This window comes from Nyctibius grandis, chromosome 3 (genome assembly GCF_013368605.1).
Source record: "Nyctibius grandis isolate bNycGra1 chromosome 3, bNycGra1.pri, whole genome shotgun sequence".
Classification (NCBI taxonomy): domain Eukaryota; kingdom Metazoa; phylum Chordata; class Aves; order Nyctibiiformes; family Nyctibiidae; genus Nyctibius; species Nyctibius grandis.
This window is the reverse complement of record NC_090660.1, coordinates 79,403,351-79,417,786: the sequence shown is the minus strand read 5'-3', so window position 1 is coordinate 79,417,786 and position 14,436 is coordinate 79,403,351. Positions and strand designations below refer to the sequence as shown.

General features: G+C 41.4%; 1 protein-coding gene across 1 annotated transcript in view; it reads right to left on the bottom strand.

The window, feature by feature from the left end:
• The window catches only part of ZFHX4 (zinc finger homeobox 4), a 162,186-nt gene that overhangs the window by 2,380 nt on the left and 145,370 nt on the right, over positions 1-14,436 (bottom strand). Inside the window, exons 8-9 of the mRNA XM_068396484.1 lie at positions 13,498-13,615; positions 7,269-12,671 (exon numbers count right to left, since the gene is read on the bottom strand). Of these exons, the coding sequence (XP_068252585.1) occupies positions 7,269-12,671; positions 13,498-13,615 (5,521 nt within the window). The remainder of the gene's footprint in view (positions 1-7,268; positions 12,672-13,497; positions 13,616-14,436) is intronic.

Below are 14,436 nucleotides of genomic sequence, written 5' to 3'. Positions count from 1 at the left end.
CTGAAAACAACAAAAATATGACTGTTGTCAATGTACAAGGCAAAATACGTCTTGTAAAATTCAGCATTTCTCACGTATTCCAGAGTTACCTATGGCATGAATAAAACACATTTTAAAATGGCTTTTAGTACATTTCTGTGTCGCACAGCCTTAAATTCATAATATACAATCTACAGCAAAAACAACAACTTTCACTCACTTTATAATCCTGATGCTACTAGCATTGGAGTCATGCATGAATCTCCGCCTATAGAAAAGTCCCACAAAAGGCAGTGGAAGTCAACCCAGCTCCATTGGCAGGATCAGAGTCATACCTGTAGAAATAGCACTCCTTTTTTGTTCATTTTCTTCTGTAGGCTCAGTAGTAGATTATTAGAAAAGAAGCATTAAGCACAGTGAGAGTGCTTCCCTCTAATTGATACTTTGAGAGATCGCTACTTTGTTGTTCATTTTAACTAATTTTTATCATGCCTCTGGGATGATATAACCCACACATCCTTCACCTAAGAAACCTGGTAATTATGGTGCTCACTACAAGTAATTAGCTCTCAAATAAAAAGGAATCTTTATCCAAACTGCTGGGGGAAAATGCAATAATAATAAAGAAAGAAAGATGTTTAGATAAGTAAATATCAACAGGAAATGACCATTCAGAAAACTAACAGAACAAGCAATCAGGTCAATGCTATTCATTACTGGGACACCACACAGCTTACATTTTCATTTTTGAGAGTCTGAACAGAGCTTTTCTTTACCATGACAATCAGGTCAATGCAGTATTTGCTGGGAAATAAGTGTAATAGCATTAAAGTACTTTGACACAGAAACGCTGCTGTTCTCAGTTTATTTGAAGCATGCAGGCATGATGTCCTCCACCTCATTAGAGAAAGCAACCTAAGGATGGACTGGTTCTGTCTGGAGGGTGCATACACAGAAGAAGCATGCTTCATAACTTAATGGAAGAAATCTTTTCTCTGTTTCAAGTACCAGATATAGTGCAGTGGCTGGTAACAGTCTATTAAAAAGCAACTTCTGTATGAGAAGTTTAGTTGGTCAGAAAATTAAATGATGGCACAGGGTAGAAAAGGCAACTAACTGTAAGAGGCTGTACGTTACACCAATTGTCATTTTTTCAGGCAAGTAAGTTTGCTAGAGAAAAGAACATATAAAGTGTGTGATGAGCACAAAACTGTAAAAGTGAAGCAACGTTGGGAACAGCCTACCAGCATATGGATAAGAGAACAATAAATGCAGGCTCTGTAGTGGAGGTTAGATGGGCATTAGCTACTAAGAAGCACTAATGGAGTGAACAAGAATAACGTTTAGATCATCAATATCCAGGTGCTTAGCGTTACTTAGGAATCAAGCAATTAGGAATCAAAGGGAATAATTATTAGATTTAACAAAGAGAACATTTAATGTTTGTCACTGTGTTATTACTCCTATTTAATGGTAAGGGAACACTAAGGAGTTAAAATGCATTGTGAGCATGAATTAGATAGTACAGTGAAACAAGTCACAACAGTTATAATTAAAAAGTGGGTAATTGCCCCAGTTACTGCACAATGACATCAAAGATGCTATTGCTTGCCCCTATGCTTTCAACAGGAAGTAACAGGCAATTGTGTGTGGAGTCTGCTGAAAATATATTAAATGATAAATACTGTAAATGGAAAATGCATGAGTGATGCAATTAGTGTGAACTGCTGCCCCAGCTTTGTCATGGTTATTTGCGCTTGTCACCTACTTAAGATTTTTGCGATTTCTTTGTATTCTTAACCTCTTCAGCCCTTACACATCATGTTGTCTTCAGTCTGCTCACACTGATAATGCCCAGAGCAGCCAAGATCTTTTCTGTTTTCCAGATATTCTTTGTAATTTAGTTGAAATGCACAAAATTCAGTTAAATATCCAGACAATATTATCCAGGCCGCAACAGAATAGTGAAATCCACCTGTTTTATTGGAAGTTAAATGAACTGGGGGTTTCCAAAACTAAATGAAGAAAACTTGGTGAAACTAGTGCCCCATTTCCAGACATGAGAGATGTAGACAGAAAATTCACTAATCATGAAGAAACATTCTAACCCTGCAAACTCTTTTAACTGACTATCAAAGAAGAGAGACTTCTCTTTCTGTTGGAGGAATCAGAGGGCTAAAAATATAAAAATTAAACTACTACTAATGGGCCAAAAGCAAACAGACAACAGAATTTAGTGCCCTAATAATAAGGAAAGTAATTGCTACTGAATCAAATTTCTCTCTTGATAAGATTTCAAAAACCACTAAGTACATATTACCCAGTGATGTGTGCGTTCTTGGAAAAAGCTGCTGTGAATCTTCAAGGCAGCCCAGGCTTAAGTGATGTGCAAAGAACCTATGGTAATGATGATGACATTAAAAGGTTCATAGAACCAGCATTAATAGCTAGACGCAAGATGAAGCACTAGTTTTCTGCAGGGGATCATAGGCAAAACCACAAATCTAAGAAGAAAAGGGAATGTGAATTTTAAGAACAGCTGAAAACAGCAGGTGAACTCTTCAATCTAGTCACCTAGAAAATAAGAAGGGACTTGAAGAACAAAGACAAGCCAGAACTAAAATTCTGTATGAATTAGAATTCCACCAAATAGCTCCATATTAGGAATTATGCTGAGCAAACATAGCAGTAATTTTGAGACTGCTCAGCATTTGATACCCACAAGATGGTATAATTACATTATCTAGAGAAGCATATCACAGAATCACAGAATCAACCAGGTTGGAAGAGACCTCAGGGATCATCGAGTCCAACCGTTGCCCTGACACCACCATGTCAACTAGACCATGGCACTAAGTGCCATGTCCAGTCTTTTCTTAAACACATCCAGAGATGGTGACTCCACCACCTCCCTGGGCAGCCCATTCCACTGTCTAATAACCCTCTCTGAGAAGAAATTCTTCCTAATGTCCAACCTGAACCTCCCCTGGCGAAGCCTGAGGCTGTGCCCTCTTGTCCTATCACTAGTTGCCCGGGAGAAGAGGCCGACTCCCACTTCACTACAACCTCCCTTCAGGTAGTTGTAGACTGCAATAAGGTCACCTCTGAGCCTCCTCTTCTCCAGGCTAAACAACCCCAGCTCCCTCAGCCGTTCCTCGGAGGTCAGACCCTCCAGACCCTTCACCAGCTTGGTCGCCCTTCTCTGGACTCGCTCCAACACCTCAACATCTTGCTTGAAGTGCGGGGCCCAGAACTCAACACAGTACTCAAGATGCGGCCTCACCAGTGCCGAGTACAGAGGGACGATCACTGCCCTAGACCGGCTGGCTACACTATTCCTAATAGAGGCCAGGATGCCATTGGCCTTCTTGGCCACCTGGGCACACTGCTGGCTCATGTTTAACTGGCTGTCGATCAGCACCCCCAGGTCTCTTTCCACCAGGTCGCTTTCTAACCACTCTTCCCCCAGCCTGTAGTGCTGCATGGGGTTGTTGTGGCCGAAGTGTAAGACCCGGCACTTGTTCTTGTTGAACCTCATGCCGTTGGTCTCGGCCCATCTATCTAACCTGTCCAGATCCCTCTGTAGGGCCTTCCTACCCTCCAGCAGATCGACACTCCCACCCAGCTTGGTGTCATCTGCAAATTTGCTGAGGGCGCACTCAATCCCTAAGTCTAGATCATCTATAAAGATATTGAACAGCACCGGCCCCAGAACTGATCCCTGGGGAACACTGCTAGTGACTGGCCGCCAGTTGGACTTTGCCCCATTCACCACCACTCTCTGGGCTTGGCCATCCAGCCAGTTTTTAACCCATCGAAGAGTCCACCCATCCAAGCCCCGGGCAGCTAGTTTGTCTAGGAGGATGCTGTGGGAGACAGTGTCGACTGCCTTACTGAAGTCTACATAGACTACATCCACAGCCCTGCCCTCATCTACTAAGCAGGTCACTTTGTCATAGAAGGAGACCAGGTTGGTCAAGCCGGACCTGCCTTTCATGAATCCATGTTGGCTGGCCCCGATCCTCTCACCTGTGGGATTCCTGATCCCACAGGTGAGAGGATTCTTCAACATATCATCCTAGAACCACTCAATAATTCTGACATTAAAAAACACTTGTTTTAGAACAAAATAACTGAACTGAAAGTTAGTGGATCCTTTCATTCGGAAATGAAGCTATCTTATTTTGACAAATCTAGTAATCTTTGCAAATAGAAGTCCAGTTTGGGCACTACACAAAGAAGATAAAATGAACTATAGTCTGAATATTTACATCTTCTGTGATTTAGCATTATTTTCCAAGTGTTCTGTTTCAAACCTTTTGTAAAAGCAAATATTGCACTTTGAATAGCATTTGGCAAAATTTAACTGGGTTTTGTACCTTTTTGGAAGCCCATAAACAATACTGGATGCAAGACCATGAAAGTGAAATCCCTCATAAACTTGTATTAACCAGTGAAATTAATCAGGCTAATTTCTCTGTCTAGCATGAGTAAAGAGAAACACAAAAGAGAATTTTAAATGTGATGTTTACTATTATAGTTTCACTAGTTCCCCGTCTCAGCAAACAGCAAAGATATTCTTAAAAGTGAGGGTCTAACTAATGTTGACATTGTCATTTAAACAAACATGTAGGAGAGAATGCATGAGCTTTGCCACAGCAAATACAGTTACCAGCTCTGTAAGCACCAGTGAAAACAGGTAAATATTTGAATATAAAGGATCCCAGTGAGACTTCTTCTGAAGTGCATTTTTGGGATTGGGTCCAAAAGAGAAGAAATGACACACTTGCAGTGTAATTCACTAGATGTAGACTTGAAGTATAGGGTAGTGAGTCATCAGGGAGTTAGCTTCAGAAAATCCATGCAAAAAACAATGCAGAACAATTGTCCTGCTGCCTGAGAATATACATGCTGCTGGAAGAACTGTAGCTAAAGGAAACCTTGCTTGGAAGCCTCCTTCCAAAAAGGTACTTCTTAAACAATTCTTAGCATCAAATATGAATGTGAACTATCAGCCAAAGCAGGGTAGAGAAGAAAATAGAAATGGGTTAATTAGGTACAGAAAATACTAGTGTTGAGCATGTACTGAAGAACATCTGAGTATATTACTGGTTTTCTAAGATGATTGATTAAAATAATCTATTTTTTTCCATTCACTATGACTGCTCCATTATGTATCATTAGGGAATGAAGATTCATGCATGTGAGTATTTGCCAGGCAACAAAAGGGGGATGTAGGGGCTATTTAGCGTATGGCAGAAGAAAAAGTTAACAAAGAGATTCTACTAGCTAGTTTACACAGTGGGCTTTGCCCACAATGGGCTAATTAACCTTAAGAAGATGCAAGATGAAAGGGGGTAAAAATCCATCTCAATTGGCAGTGCACTGTGTATGCTATGGTACTAATGATTTAAATTGATTTCAAAGAAGAGATATTTGGTGGAAATTAGAAAATCTGAAAATTGAAGTATTATGGACCAGCTGGCCTGTAATAATACCTTTTGTATTATTAACAGGACAATACACAGACTCTGAGGCTACATTGATACTAGTAAGTTAAACACTACCAGGAAACATTTCCCAAAAACTGAAACTAAACCATCTGTAAAGTTAAACAGTAAGAACAGTCACTGCCACTGTTTTGGCCTAGCACAATTAGCATTCTCCTAAACAACTCCTGAACACAGCTGAGAGGCTATCATGGGTCCACGACCATTCCCAAGACTCATTTTGCATGGGGACTTCCTGGTTTTGGGAGTACAAGAATGTAATAATATCTTCCCAAGCAAATTTAACTTAGTAGTATAGACAAAGCCTGAGTTTTCTGGAGTGCATTTTACCTGAAGGTCAACCTAACCAAAGCTATTCAGCAAAGTTATATGGAGAAACCATATCTATAATTTTCATGAACAACAACCAGCCATTTTTGGACCTGGACACTGTATGCCATTAAGAAGGAAATACAGCAACTTTATATTTCCTTAATATGCACTCTCTGTGCCAATAACTGTTTGACAAAAGCCAGAGGGCACTCAGCCAGAGATTCCATTGTGGAAGGAAAGCCATTCTGATCCAATGAAGAGAAAAACAAGATGCTTTGACCACCACTTAGGGAAACAATAACATGATCATCATCATTCAAGGCAGAGCTGGGCAGCAGAGAAGACATTGATACAGTCTTAGTATGTGTAACAACACCGGTGATTAAGCCCCTACCTTACTTGCCAAAGTGAGTTGCTTTCTAAATCAAAGTTTAGAGATCAACAGCAAGTGGAATTACCGGATAAAATGAGGTGAGGGGTCTTAACCAGCTCCCTAACTCTGCTGTGCCATATTTGATATGAATGTGCAAAGTTAGAAGATGAATGGGAGAGCTTCAATCTGCAAGGCTGCACTCACAATGAACTCTGACTGCAAAACTGGAGCCTAATACAAGCAAATAAATTAGGTTCATTCTTTGAGGACTAAACAAATAATTCTGCAGAAAACTTGATTCTCTAACTTCAGTGAAACTTATTGCAGGAGGAAGTGCTTTCCAATATGAGCAAAAAACACTCAAATCAGAGCCAAAACAGTTAGTAAAAGAGAGTTACGTGTTCAGTTAAAAGTGCAAGCCCAAATGTAAGTGGAACATGGCTGCAATGACTTTACAAACTAGGGGTAGGAGATACTCAGCAGCTCCTGGAATTTGGATCACAACGAATCTGCCATTACAAATCACCTTCAACAAAATTCTTCTTATCTTAGCAGGCAATTATTCAGAAATATAATAGAGGGTCTTGGGCATAATTTTATTTTAAATATTTATTCTGAATTAAACAGGAGGTTGGACTGGTCTAAAGGGTGGACCAAATGCCTGATGAACCAATAATGTGGGAATTACTGTTCTGTGCTTCATCAGATGTTACATTTAAATATTTGCATACAAGAAATATACATACAAAATTCTAACAGAAGTTTTGCCTAAAGGAGTATCATTCGAAACAAAAAAAAAAGCATAACAATGTTATTGTTATATTGCTTTTGTTACAGAAGCCTAATACGGACTGAAAACTTTTCTGTCAACTAGATTTTAATTATTTTTTTTTTTTAAATCAGAGACATCATCCAGGCTACAGCAACAATCAAGAATTGTACTGAGTATACCTCATAGCAGTACATTTTAGCTACTCACACCAGTCTCACAAGCATGATATGAATGCATAATATGCTGGGTTTTAGAAGGGGATGGCAACTATGCAAGATGATCAAATTAATAAAATGAGAAAATCATCCCCTTATAGACTTACTGTTTGAACTTTGTGGAAATCCAGGTAAGGAGGATGGACCATTCATTCCAGGCAGAAGAACAGGAGGAAGGCCAGGGAGTCCTGGATAAGCTGCTGGCAAACTGATACCATGAAGAGAACTGCTGTCCATCATGCCTGGCTGCTGTACTGTTAATCCTAGCACATCAGTAGCCTTCTTTATGCGATCCAATTCTTGCTGTGCCATCAGCTGTCTAACTGTTGTAGGAGCTAAATAATCTTTCTCCCGATCTAGCTGACTTCCCACAGTTTCTCTCACTTTTGTAATATGTTGTTTGGAAAAGATATGATCTCTTATGGACAAGCGTGCAGAATATTTCACGCCACATAGAGAGCATTCTGGCTTTGTCCCGTCAGGTCCAGTCTGATTTATCATGAATGGCTTCCCTATGTTAATTTTGAATTTCTTTTCTTTAGCCCGGGCATTCTGAAACCAGACCTGGACCACACGTTTGGGCAGGCCAATCTCATTCCCTAGCATTTCACATTCCTGCATTGTTGGAGTCCGGTAGTCACTAAAGCAAGCCTTGAGAACTTTAAGCTGAAGGTTACTCATTTGTGTTCGAAAACGTTTGTGGCCTGGTCGATCACTGGTTTTGGATTTAAAGGGATTGCTAGCTCCAAATGGGTTAGGTGAACTTGGATCAGCTATGCTTGAAGTTTCACTGCGGTCAGCATTATCATCAGGGTCATCAGTAATGTAGTAACTTTGGTCATGATCACCATCTTTTTCACTGAAATGTATTGAGGGGCTCGTTAGGGAAAAGAGAAATTTATCATCGGTATTCTCATTTGTGGGTGTAGTTGCAGCTTTTGGTAGTGTGTCGTTCACAAGTGGTTTTGGTTCTTTGGGAGGTGACGCAGGTTTTGCATCCCCTGAACTGCCAGTCGTGCTTTCCATTTCGTTGTTCCCTTCATCCCCTGTTGTGGCATCACTAATTGCTGTATTAATTGATGAAGTCTCATCAAAGTCAGTCTTGTTTTGATCATATCCAGAGTCAGCAGGAGGGGCATTCAAATTTTCTATATCCTCACTAGACTCTGCTTTAAAAGAAGACGGACTTAAGAGGTTCTTCAGTGACATTTCTGCAGTTTTGCTAACAGGGGTTGATACAGTGGAGGCTAATTCATTTTCACTTGATAATTCAGTTTTTGCTAATGATAGTGATGGGTAATCAAAAAATATGTACTTTTGTGGACTTTCTCCTCCATCTTCAGTTGATATCAAAGGACTCGGAGGCAAACTATAACCAGCCTGTTTCCCTTCATTCCAATGTCGAGAGCGAATGTGACTTTCTAAAGCTGATTTTGCTTTAAAGAGAGCTCGACAAAAAGGACACCTTTTATGGGACTGGGCTGGACCAACCGCACGGAATTGTCCCTTTCTTTCTCGGGCTCTTGTGTTCTGAAACCAGACTTGTACGACTCTCTTTTTCAGTCCCACTTCACGTGCAATGTGATCTAGCATCTTTCTGGTGGGGTTGGAATCTAGTAGGTACTTTTCATAGAGTATTTCCAGCTGCTCTGGAGTGATTGTAGTTCTTAAACGCTTATCGCGATGTTGATCTTCTCCACTGTTTCCTCCCTCTTTCTCACTACAGTTATTGTCTTCTTTATCATCTAGTTTTCGTTTCAGGGAACCAGAAACTGTAGCAGGGTGTGCCGTATGTGATGAGCCAGTTTGTGGTGGCATCTGAGTAAGAGAACTATTAAGTAACTGTCCAGTCATCAAAGGATTATTTGGGTCAAATATCATATAGGGCATATCCATCGGTCTTTCTAGAAACTGTGAGTGAAGAAACTGGTTTTGGGCTGCTAGGAAATGCATGTGCTGGTGCTCTTGCCAAAGTTCTAGAGTTGGAAAGGCAACTGTACACTGATCACATTGGTACTGTAATAACTGAGGAGGTAGACTGTTCTGTAGAGAAGTCATTGAAATTGGTAAAGGACTGGAAGGAACAGGTGTGGTTTGTGATGCAGAAGGAGGTCTCCCTACTATCTGTGATGATTGTTTTTGTTGCTGTGGTTGAGAAGCTGAGGGCTGAGTGTCAGAAGAGGTTACTGGAGTAGACTGTACTGCTTTGGTGCTTTGGGAAGTCGTATCGGTTTGCTTAGAGATGGTTTCAATTTGTTTTGGTTTTTCTGTGGACTCTGGTTTAGGAGAAGCCTTCTCAGGTTCTGGTTTGGGTGATGGAATCAAAGGAGTACTAGAACCAGAGCCAGAGCTTGCTGCTGTGACTGACAGGCTTTTTGACGAGTCATTTTGGCCAGAAACTGTACAGTTCTTATACACTGTTTGGTCGGAGGCGTCCATAGAATCTTCAGTTTGGCTTTCATCTTGAGCATCATCATCTTCATCTTTATAACACTGCTTTTTCTGGTGTGTAATCAAATCAAAGATCCTGGGAAAAACCACACTGCACTTTTTGCACTGATATTGCATGTTACTAGTTCGAATGTAACGCTCATTTGTCAGTTCCCTTTTCTCATTGTCTTTAGTTTCAGCTTGATTTTCATAACTTTTGCGAGCTTTTTGTCGTGCATTTTGGAACCATACAACAATAACTCGAGTAGGTAGGTTAAGTACAGTTGAAAGTTGTTCAATTTCATCATCCTTTGGATAAGCATTTGTGTCAAAGAAGTCTTGGAGGACACGAAGCTGGTAGTCAGTAAACCGAGTCCTAGATGATCTCTTGCTGAAAGATGCATCAGACTTGTAAGGTTCTACAGCTGAAGGTTGAGGATCTATTCTGATATCTTCCAATACTGTTATGGGAGGGTTGCTGAAGTTATATGGAGAATCTTTATTTCTCTGTCGTTCTTTAAAGAGCGTATTACGAAACCAGTGCTTGATAACTTTCTGTGAAAGACCAGATTTCTCAGCCATTTCTTGGATCTGCTCTTCACTTGGAGAATTGTTAATATCAAAATAAGCCCGCAAGATTTTTAACTGGTCATCTGTGATTCTTGTACGTGGACGCTTGAACTGAGAGTGACGCAGGAAATTGGGATCTAATCCCAGTTGCTGCTGACAAAGCTGGGTAAGATCTGCAGATAAAGTATCCATTGGTGGCAACTGGAGGGCAAGCTGAGGAGGCAATGCAGGATGCTGCACTGGCTGCATCATAATTGGAGGGAAAAGTGGGAGATCAAGTGAAACGGGAAGCTGAACTTGAGGTGGGGCTGATGGTGGCGGTGGTGGAGGAGGAGGTGGTGGTGGTGGAGGAGGCGGCGGTGGTGGTGTGGGTGGTGGAGCTTGCAAAGGAGTGGGAGTTGTGTTTTGAATTTTTCCAGGCCCGGCTGAAGAAGGCTGAGAAGGAGTTGGAGGAGGAGGAGGAGGTGGTGGTGGTGGAGGAGGCGGTGGTGGAGGCGGTGGTGTTTCTGGAGAAGATGGAGAGATTGGATAAAGCTTGTCATACGCCTCTCTGTACTGTCGAGCAAACTTTTCTAATGCTCCGTATGGAAAAAACTGTCCATGCACATGTTCTTGATGACTCTTCAGTATAAGAATATTGGAAAAGAGCTTACTGCAGGTTCCACATTCCAGTTTGTCTGTGTTTTCACTTTCACCAGTCTTGCTTTTTTTCTGTACTTTTTGCCTGTTCTCATTGTATTGGATAACTAACTCAAACCCAAAGTTCTCCAGCAAAGCCTTGGCTGCATTCCCTCTTGCTCCAGAAGCTATTCTGGGTGGCAGGATGGCTGGTTCTGAGGATTTTGGCTTCTTTATATCTTTGTTTTCTTTTAGTCCTTCATTCTCATTAGTAAATTCTTGCTTTGGCTTCTCTTGTTTCTCAGAAATTTCTTCTGACTCCTTATATGATGGCATATCCTTTATCAGCTGGCAGTCTGTACTTACTAAGGTATTTTGCTCTGCTTTCATCAGCTTGCTACTTTGCTGCTGCTGTTTTTGGGACTGAAGTTGGGGTTGGGTGGATTGATACTGTTGTGCTTGTTGCTGCAGTATCTGTAGCTGGGTTTGGCCAACATGGTGCTGAGTTTGTATCTGCTGCTTCAAATCTTCTAGCAGTGATCCTGTCATACCAGCCATTCCAGGCATACCAAATGTGGCAGAACCAGGCAAACCCAGATCTGGGCTTAAGCTAAATTCTGTCCCAGGTATATAGAATGGAAAAAGGAACTGAGGCTGTTGAAATTGCAGCAATGCTTCTGGTGTCATTGGAAAGTGAGGCAAAAAAGCTGGGTTTAGAAACTGGGGCTGAAAGAACGCAGCTTGCTGTTGCAGTTCATGCTGTAGTTGCATTTGAAGTTGTGCTGGTGACTGGGGTGGGTGATGCGTAGGCTGAGCAGACATTAATTCAGAAGCTTGCTTTTTATTTAATTCTTTGGCATCTAAATGTGTTTCTTTGCTGTTAACTGATGGTAAGCTCATAGATTCTAGCATTCCTTGGCTGGGGCTATTAACATTCCCTGCTACACTATTTCCGCTACTTATATTACCACTTGGTTCTAATTTTGCAGCCCTTGCCTTTGTCTGATGAAGCACAGATCTCATATGGATTTCCAATGTAGAACTTTGGCTATATGCAACATTACAAATGCTGCATTTGTAGGGTTTGTTGTCAGTGCTGCTGTTGGTTTCTTGAGGGACAGGACTTGATGCTTCCTGCAAAACCTTTTTGAGCTTATGTAGATGGGACACTGAATTATAGTGGACCAAGAGAATGTTCTTTTGGGTGAAAGACTCTTTACACACTGTACACTTATACGGGCGAGATGGATCTAGAAATTTTTCCATAGTAAAATTTGGCCCTTTTCTAAAAGGTAAGGTCCGCTTTGGTTCTGAGCCTGTATCATCTGGAATAGAGCTACTATCGCTTCCTACAGGACTTGCTTTACCTTCCTGGTCCATCTCATAATCTCTTTCTATTTCCTGTTCTAGTGAATGATCATCTTGTGCCATACTTTCATTTTCTGCCCAGAGTTCACCATTGACAGGTAAAGACGCACACAGCTGCTGAAGTTCAGCTTCATTGAGTTCAGGGTGGCCTGCTTCCAAGTGTTTTTTTAAAGCCTGGAATGTACGGAAGCTACGTTGGCAAAGGCTACACATGGTAGCTGCCCGAATAGCATGATACTGGGAATGTATCTGAAGCTTCTGCATAGTCTTAAAAGCCAAGCTACAATGGTTACAACGGTACTTATAGACATGGCGGTCAGAAACAGAGAGCTGTTGCTTCTTCTGCTGTTCATTTAGCTGATCTGTCATTGAGTCAGTGGTCTTTACTTCTTTACTGCTGCTTTTATTCCAATCTGGCATTTCAGTAGATTCCTTAGGTGGCTTCTGTTCCTCGGTCTTAATTTCCATTCCAGTTTTTGATTCATCAGTCCCAGGGGTACTTTTCTCATCCACAGGATTTTCACCTAGATAAGGAAAGTTAAGTGTCTTTTACACAAGTAGAAGAGAATAGCACATAGCATGAACATTTCTTTTTCATCAGAAATCAAGAGAGGTACCTGGTATGCCACGTGTTGGCCTAGCAAAGTATCATGACCCACCCTTGCCCCAGAAAATAAAGCAGACAGGACCAACATGAAATTAAAAAGAAGTAATAAAATCCAAACATGATGATCAGAATGGCACTGGCAGTTCACCCAGGAGTGGCACAGGGCTTCTCTTTGTCATAAGGTAGGAGTTTATTGGTATAATGGGAGCACCAAACAAGAAAAAGAAACAAAACGGTAGGAAAGACAGAGAGATTAGAAATTAGGTCAATAGGTAGGACAGGTGATTAGAAAGGTGGAGGAAAGTGGTCTGAGGAGAGAGGGAGGAGCATGCTGTGGGAAGTAGCAAAACAGCTTCCCAGCACAGCATACAGTAAGTGTCCAGGATAAGAAACCTGTTATTGGGAAGGCAGGCAGGACCATTTGCCTTATATTCCCCACTGATGTTGGTGAAAGTGCCACTGTCTTTTAGGACTGGGTCTTATTTGCTGGGTAAACAAGGAGGGTCTTACCTTCAAAGTGGCTGGGCCACTACCACAAGCAACATACACGTGGCATAAACGTGCATCCTAGTAGCTCTGCCTGGGTGCAGCCAGCCAAATTCAGGCCCCTTGTTATTTTTCTCTTTTTATCTCTGTGGTTATATGCAAGCCAAAAAAGGATTCACTTTACTAAGAAACAAGTGTTTTCTAAATATCTAAATTGGCATACCTAGCTTTTACATGTCTGGGTTTTTCTTGCATACCTGGATATTTCCCAGATCCCTCAGCTGTAATGGTTGCAGGTGTGTCACGTTCAGGTTTCTCTGAAGCAGCTGCTGGCAATAGCATACTATTGGGCATCATGACATCTGGTACAGGAACCTTTGAAAACCAAGAACACAGTATTATTACAGGAAAAATCATACTATTTAATACTATACAACAGTATGAAATTATAATTAAAAAGATCCACCATATCTGGATCAAAGACTACCAGTACTAAACCAAGATCTTGATTCAGTCCTTGATAATAGTTTCTGACAGACCACAAATACAGAGTATCGGGTGTCCCTTGGTGGAGAATCAACTCAAAAAAATCCACAATAAGGTGATGCTATAGTACTACATACACTCAATATTTCATCAGTCTCAACATCACTGCAAAGAAGGTTTTGCTGGCTATGTCAGGTTGGTTGGATTTATCAGGTGAATTCTCCTCGGACATCCTCCAAAGATGGAGATCAGGTTAAGACAGTGGTGATGAGACCGGAGCTAGCTTCATCAAGTGGCGTCCAGTAACCTCCTCGAGTCTGACATCTTTAACCTGCAACCCGTGGGCACGAACCATGACAAAAGAGAGACTGCTAGCCAGAGAGACTGCTGAGAGACTGCTAGCCAGATGGAAACCCACAATCCTGAACCAAATGAACTTAATGGACTTTTTGTATAGAGATGAATCATAAACTAGTGATATGTGTATATATATTTGAAAATGAAAAGGTAGTGGTGATCTGAGTATGACATGAATGGTATGGAATAAGGGGTGGAATGTCCTGGTTTGGCCCAAACCAGGCCAATTAGTCTTGGAGAAACCAAGGTCACTGCTAAATTCCTCACTGCTTATGAGTGAAGAGCCGAAGGGGGCTCGCACCTGCAGGGAGGAGCAGACAGGGCAGGTGACCCAAGATTGACCAATGAGGTAT